The 7,172-nt window shown below is 57.1% G+C and overlaps 1 protein-coding gene across 1 annotated transcript; it reads right to left on the bottom strand.

Annotated features, from left to right (window-relative positions):
* Positions 1–1,629: 1,629 nt before the first annotated feature.
* GNAT2 (G protein subunit alpha transducin 2) lies at positions 1,630–6,748 on the bottom strand. The gene is made up of 8 exons (XM_030465585.1): positions 6,404–6,748; positions 5,504–5,546; positions 5,083–5,224; positions 4,795–4,952; positions 4,096–4,224; positions 3,748–3,877; positions 2,242–2,395; positions 1,630–1,824 (listed from the first exon to the last, which is right to left on the bottom strand). The coding sequence occupies exons 1-8, from the start codon at positions 6,519–6,521 to the stop codon at positions 1,634–1,636; spliced, it is 1,065 nt and encodes a 354-aa protein (XP_030321445.1). The 5' UTR covers positions 6,522–6,748; the 3' UTR covers positions 1,630–1,633.
* Between the last annotated feature and the right edge of the window lie 424 nt (positions 6,749–7,172).

Genomic DNA, 7,172 nt, shown 5'->3' with positions numbered 1-7,172 from the left:
CCCATTCCCCCCTCTGGGTGTGATTTACCCCCCCTGCCTCCATTCCCCCAGTTCTGGGGAGACCTTCACCCCAGCCTCAGGGCAGCAAATCCTCCTCCCTCCTCCTGCCCAAGGGATGAGGTTGGGTCCCAGGGGGTGACCCAGGTAACAACCCCACCTCCCCCTCCCCACAACTTCTTGGGTTTCATCCATTCAGCTTTGCTAAAGAGGAAGGGAGGGGATGGGCAGGGGGGGTCTCTGCCCCTCAGGTTCAAATGAGTTGGCTGAGGGTTAATTCTTTTCTGGCTGGGGTGGGTTTGGGGTTTTTTTAGGTTTTTTGTGTCAAACAGCTCCAGATTTCATTTCCAGGTTGGTTCATTATTAATTTTTTTTCTTTCAAATAAAAGAGGAAATGGCCAGGAAAAGGAGCAGGAAGTTCAGCTTCAGCCCCCTCCTATTTTGGGGGGCTTGAAAGCAGCTGGCTCGGTTGGGCAGGTTGTAGAAAAAAAAAAAATGGGGTCCAAGGAAATTTGTGGTTAATCCTTTTTTGTTTGTTTTCTTTTTTCTTGGCTCTGCTCAGCAGAACGGTGATGAAGTGGAAGCCTTTTCCTCTCCTGGGGGAAAAGAAGGAAAGAAGAGGTTAAGCAGGAAGGTTGGAAGAGAGCACAACAGGGAGGGGGTTCAGTGACTTTTCCTTATCCCACACTCAGCCACAGACAAAAAAAAATCATCAGCTGAAATGCTCTGAGCCAGGCAGAGACAAAAAAATGTTATTTCCCTCCTCAGCTCACCTCTTTTATTCTTTTTCTTTTTTTTTTGCTTTTTTTCAATGCCTGCCTGCTGCCTTGCCACTTAAATATCAAAGTATTTTCTGTTTTTCCTTGTTGTTAGAAGCAGGTTCTGGGTCGAGAGGAGCTTTGTTCCCAGCACAGTGCTGAGCTGGCAGCCCAGGGCTGCACCCCCTGTCCTGCTGCCTGCAGGGATTCTGTCTCCTGGCCTTTATTCTTATTATTATTAGTTTTATTTTTTTGCTTGCTTCTCTATTAATGTTCAAGGACAAGGGAAGTACCGGAGGTTCCCTGGAAAATCAAGGGGTGAAGCTGGTGGCTGGGAAAAGAGGGAAGAAATTCCCAGTGCTGCTCAGGCTGGAGGGCAAACACAGGAGGAAGAATTCAGGTGAGAAAACCTGATTAAATCTGGAGGAGGAGGAGGAGGGGACAGGGCAGGTGAAGCCCAGCACGGCACAGGATTCCTGTGGGTGGTGCTGGGGTTATTCCCAGCAGCCCAGGCAAGGAATTACAAGCCAACTGGGCTACAAACTGGAGCAGCACCAGTACTGGGACACCAAGAGAGCCAGGAAATAAAATGATTTGCTCTGGCTGCCGTGCAGAATTTGGGTCACAATCTGATTTTTCCTCTCCCCGTGTGCAGGGGTGTGGAGCAGCCTGGCAAAACCAGTTCAAAATAACAACTGGGCTGAGCCCCCTGAACTGGGAGGGAGCTGAACCCCAACGTTCCCTCTGGGGGGGATTTCCAATTTCTCTGCCTTTGGGGGGCTTTCCAGATTCTGTTGGATGGCAGAGCCTGGTGTGACCCCATCCCACCCTCCTCCCAAAGCTTCTTCTGGGTTCTCAGGTACCTGCCCCCCAGCTGCTCAGAAGAGGCCACAGTCCTTGAGGTTCTCTTTGATGATGACGTCCGTGACGGCGTCGAAGACGAATTTGACGTTCTGGGTGTCTGTGGCACAGGTCATGTGGCTGTAAATCTCCTTCACGTCCTTCCTCATGTTGAGATCAAGGAATTGGGTCTTGATGTAATTCCCTGCATCTTCAAACGTGTTGGGACCTGGGGAGGGAAGGAGGGGAAAAAAAGTGCTGCCCATCTGCACCCCTGGGAGGTGGTGACCACGGGAGCTGGGGCTGGTTTAAAGTTTGTTTTTAAGGGTTTAAGTGATGGAATCAGAGAATCTGCCGAGTTAGACCCATCAGGGTCATCCAACTCCTGTCCCTGTGTCCTGACTCTCCTTCCAGAGGAGGAGGCTGGGTGTTCACTGCACCTTGACAAGCAATTTTTTGGTTGAAAAATAAGGCATTTGTTCCCCTTTTGATCCTTCCAACCCCCTTCCCAAGGCCACCTCTGTTCTCTCCTCTCCTCCTCCCTCCAGGAACTTGACACCAGCAAAACCTCATCCCAGACCGGGACTCCGTGGTTCCCCACCAGAAGCTGTGGCTTGGGGGGTGGTGGGGAAAGACCCCAACTCACCATCGTATTCTGGGAAGCAAATGCTGAGATGGACTTTCTTGATCTTTTCCTCAAAAAGGTCCTTCTTGTTGAGGAAGAGGATGATGGAGGTGGCAGCAAAGAACTTGTGGTTGCATATACTGTTGAAGAGGTGCAGGGACTCGTGCATCCGGTTCTGGAAGCAGATGGGTTGGGTGGCACCAAGCCCTGGTGTTTATCTATCCCACCATTTCCCCCCCCCTTTTTGGCCATTCCAGTCCCTCCCATTCCCCATCACAAATGACTTCTCTGCCTTCTCTGCCCACCCAAAACCCACAGCGTGGGGGATCTGGAGAAGTCCTGGGGGTGCTCAGGGTGGGGAGCAGTGTGAGGGAGCAGTGTGGTGACCCCAGGTTGTGCCAGGGGAGGTTTAGGTTGGAGCTGGGGAACAATTTCTCCCTGGAAAGGGTTGTCAGGGCCTGGCCCAGGCTGCCCAGGGCAGGGCTGGAGTCCCCATCATCCCTGGAGGGGTTTCAGAGCCTGGGGATGTGGGGATGAGGGACATGGGGTGGGGGTGGCCTGGGCAGTGCTGGGCACACAGCTCCAGAAAAGAGCTTTCACATTAGGATCTTGCACTTTGGGACATCCTGGGGTGGATGAGGCTCCTTCCAGCCGGAGGTAAACCCAGACAGGGGCTTCTGCTGCTGATGGAAGGTGAATCTCCTCCTCCTCCTTTGCATGGCCACAGCCAGGTTCTTTAGGGATGTTCTGTCCCATTGCTTTTCTGTAGGGCTTCAACCACACAGAGCACCTCCAGCTTCAGCCAGATCCTGCCCTGTCCTGCTCGGAGGGAAGCTCTGCAGCCTCTCCCAAGGGATGGCAAAGGTGACCTTCCCTTCCCCTCCTGTGCCTCAGGAGTGCTGCTGCTCCACGGCCAAGGAATGCTTCTCATCTCCACCTCTCATTTCTCCTGAGATGCAGCCCAGCTGGGGGCTGTCGTGTCCCCCCTCTTCAGAAGGAGCTGTTTTCCCCCAGTGCTGGACCTCCAGAAGGCTTTGCTTGGTGACTTTGTGCCTTCTTCCCTCCACTGCCATTTGCTGGGGTGCTGAGGGCTTCCTTGAGCCCCATCCCTCTCCCTTCCTCCCATCCATGTTCTGTTCTCCTCTCCATCTCTCTTCTTCTCCCCTGAGCCAGGACCAGCTCCTCAGGACTTTCTGGGACTGTTTCCTGGTGGGATGGTGGCTCCTGGGATGAGGTTGATATTTGGAGCTGCTTTGCCCATGGAGTCTCCTCATTATGGGGGGGGAGGGGGGGCACAGCCCCACAGCCCCAGCACCTTCCTGGTGCTTGGTTGGGCCCCTTGTGTCCCCTGATGTGTTTCCTGGCTGGGAGCCAGCTCCATCCTGCATCTCCCACCCTTTCCCTGCATCACCCAGAGCATCACCCAGCGCCCACTCCCCTTGTAGACCCACATTCCCCCCCAAAAAAAGCACCCAACCCCTCTCCCCTGACCCTGCTGAGCTCTTCCCTGGCCCCTCCTGGACCCACCACTTCATCATCCTCCACCAGCACCATGTCATAGGCACTCAGTGCCCCACAGAAGATGATGCAGGTCACCCCCTCGAAGCAGTGGATCCACTTCTTGCGCTCTGATCTCTGCCCCCCCACGTCGAACATCCTGGGGAGGGGACAAGGACAGGGCGTGTGACACAACGGGGGGGGTGTGACACCCACCAGGTGATGGTCCCAATGTCCCATCCTTGGGATACAGTGACCAACCCCCTCTGGACCAGGTGGGGTCAGTGGTCTCTGGAGCATCAGGTTCACCCCAAATCCTCTCCCCAGATTGGGGCTGGGGGGACATGGGGGGGTGTTCTGGGGGGGGGGGGCACCCACCTGAAGTTCAGGTCTTTGACAGAGAACTTGGTCTCAATGATCCCCGTGGTCTTCACTCGGGACCTCAGCACATCCTGCTCGTTGGGGAGGTACCCGGGGGCTGTGATCCTGTCCAGCTGGTTCAGGTAGCTGGGGGGGGGGGACAGGAGGGGTTGTCACCTGCTGCCCACCTTGCTGTCCCCACCTCTGGTGGCTTTTTGGGGGCTCTGCCAAACACTGGGACTCTGGGGGGCTGCAAGGATGTTGTGTGGGGTACCGGGGGGGGCTGCAGCCCCCTGGCACTGGTGGGATGGAGAACAGGAGAGAGGATGACCATGGTGGGATGGGGGATGGACCTAATGGGATGGGGGATGGACCTAACGGGATGGGGGATGGCCCTGGGGGGCTGAAGGATGGCTATGGAGAGATGGAGAACATCCCTGAGGAGATGGAGGGTGACCCTAGAGGATGGGGGTCATATCTGGTGGGGTGGAGGACGGCCCTGGGGGGCTGGGGGCTGGCTTGGTGGGATGGAGGACATCCCTGGTGGGTGGAAGGTGTCCCTGATGGGGTGGGGGTCTGCATCCTCAGGTTACTCCCAGGCTCAGGGCAGGGATTGGCTTTGGGTTGGGTGGGAAAAGGCCAGGAGCAGCCAGGGGGGTTCCCCAGGCTCATCCCTGTGTGCATCCCCCCCAGCCTCATCCCAGGGACCCCACTCACTACGCAGCTGAGTCGTTGAGCTGGTACTCAGCAGCTCTCTCGAAGCAAGCCTGGACCCCCCCATCCTTCCACAGCTTCTTGATGCAATCCACCAGCTCGGGGGGCATCGTCCCCTCCTCGATGGAGTCAGCCAGGTTGAAGAGCTGCCGCCCATCGTCCTGCAAGAGGGACCCCATGAAGCCAAATGCCCCCCCCAGGGCTGGGTGGGGATGGGGGCAGCACTGGGGTGCCCTGGACCCCACTTTTGGTTCCTTGTGGGTGGGGTGGGCACCAAGTGCCCCAACTGACCGCGTGGGAGGATTCGGCGTAGTCGATGCCCAGGGTGGACATGGCCCGGATGATGGCCAGGATGGACTGGAGGATGTTGCCATAGATGATGGCCTTGAACTCCATGCACTCCTCGGGGGTGTAACCATCCTGGTGGATGATCCTGGGGGGTGGGGAGGACTCACACAGTGGTCTCAAGGACCGAGGTCCCAAGGTCTCAAGGTCTCAGTGGTCCCAAACTGTGACACCCTGAGCTGACCCCCACCCCACTTCCTGGCGTCACTCTGGGAATGGTCAAGGTGCCACCACCAGCACGAGCTGGGGGGGGGGGGGTGTTGAGTGGGGTCCCAGGGTCATGTATGGGGGGGGAGGGGGTGACATATCTCGGTGACCCCCCCTGGAACCTCCCGACCCCAGAGTGTCATCCTGGGGCTGTACTCACTTCATCTGCTTCACGATGGTGCTCTTGCCTGACTCTCCAGCCCCTGCAAAAGGGTGGAGGAGACCTTAGAGCTGGCCAAGGCCTGATGCCACCGTGATGGGCACCACATGGGCACCTGAACCACTTTCCACCCAGCTCTACTCTCCCCCCACCAGACACACAGCCTGGCCTCCTGGCCCCCCCAGTGCCATTGTCCCCTTCGCCACCCTTTGAGGACCCTCAGGCATGGTGGTCCCCACGGTCCCACGCCCCCCGCCCACCCTGCCCACCTCTGGCAGTGGCTTTGGTGCCGTAAGCGGCTTAAGGAGGCGGAGGAAGCTGCTTAGAATTAGGGTGCTAATCGCCTTGACCCCAGCCCCTCACCTGGATAAGCCCCCCCCTCCAGTCCCTGCCCCCTGGAGCCTCCACACCTCCCTACAGGGTCACCCTGAGCAGGGTACAGGGGGGTCCCTTGAGGGACTGTCCCCTCCTGTCTGTTTAGGGGTTTAGGGGTGCTGGTGGACAGCAGCTCCCTGGGGTCTTGCTGAACCCCCCTGAGAATGTACCACAGCCTGCTCAAAGTGGGACCCCATGTCCTGGTCCTTTCCCTGTCCCAACACTGTCCCCTTCACCCCTACCCAGCCATCAAGTTGCCACCCAGAGCTGATGCCACCCCCAGCTCTTCTGGGGAACCTCAACTCATCTAACGAGGGCTAACGAGGACGGGGGTCTCCTGGACACCACAAAAGGCACGAGGAGCTGATGGGGCTGGGACCTGCCTGTCCCTGTCACCATCCCTGTCCCCTCTCCCTGGCTGCTTCCCCATCCCCATCCGCCACCTCCTCCAGGGTCCCCTGTGCTGGGTGGGGACAGGGGGAACATCTCCCAACTCCTCCTGGCTCCATCCCCTTCCACCCTTACCAAGCAGGAGCAATTTGACCGTTTTGGCTTCTTTATCCGCATCCTCTTGGAGCTTCTTCTCCAGCTCCTTGGATCTCTTGGCCATCTCCTTGTCCTCGGCGCTGGCCCCGCTCCCCATGGCCTCGGCGTCTTCCTCCTCCTCTAGCGCCTCCAGCAACTCCAGGTCCTGGGGCTCTTCCAGGGTCTCCGGGGGGTCGGGCACACGCACCCCGGGGGTGGGTGGTGAGCGAGCAGCAGGGAAGAAAAGAGGAAGCCCCGAAAGCCCCCGAAAACCCCGAGAAGGTCGGGGTGTCCCAGCAGCAGATAGGAACTCCCGGGCTGAGCTGGACCCCGCTCTCTCTCCTCTAATTCCTCATGGATAACCTCGGGGTTAGCTTCGGGCGTTTTTTTTTGTTGTTGTTGTTTTGGGCTTGGGTTTTTTTTGTGGGTTTTTTTTTTTTTTGGCCCCGTGGGATTTGGTTGGGGGACTCTTTTTTTTTTTTTTTTTTTTTTTTTTTTTTTATTTTTATCTTGGGCCATGTGACCCCAGGAAATCCAATTAGCCCAAGATGGCAAAGATTAGGGCTCAGGAATTAAAGTAATAAATAAATAAATAAATAGAGAAACCAGTAAATAAATGGCAGTGGCACCTCCCAACAACAGGGTGACCCCCCCACCCCCAAACGCACACACCCCTGAGGGCACTGATAGCCCCCCAAGGCAGGGTGTCACTCCCCCGCCTTCAAGACAGTCAATGCCCCCCCTAGCAACATGTCACCTCCCCCTCCCT

Source organism: Calypte anna, chromosome 26 (assembly GCF_003957555.1).
Source record: "Calypte anna isolate BGI_N300 chromosome 26, bCalAnn1_v1.p, whole genome shotgun sequence".
In the NCBI taxonomy this organism is placed as follows: domain Eukaryota; kingdom Metazoa; phylum Chordata; class Aves; order Apodiformes; family Trochilidae; genus Calypte; species Calypte anna.
This window is presented reverse-complemented; position numbering and strand designations above follow the sequence as displayed.

Bases quoted from the DNA above. Each gene is read 5' to 3' on its own strand.
- GNAT2 (XM_030465585.1), bottom strand. From the start codon at position 6,521: ATGGGGAGCGGGGCCAGCGCCGAGGACAAGGAGATGGCCAAGAGATCC. The intron at 5,225-5,503 runs GTGAGTACAGCC...CCCACCCCCCAG, and splicing joins ACCATCGTGAAGCAGATGAA to GATCATCCACCAGGATGGTT. The intron at 4,953-5,082 runs GTCAGTTGGGGC...TCCCTCTTGCAG, and splicing joins ACGCCGAATCCTCCCACGCG to GACGATGGGCGGCAGCTCTT.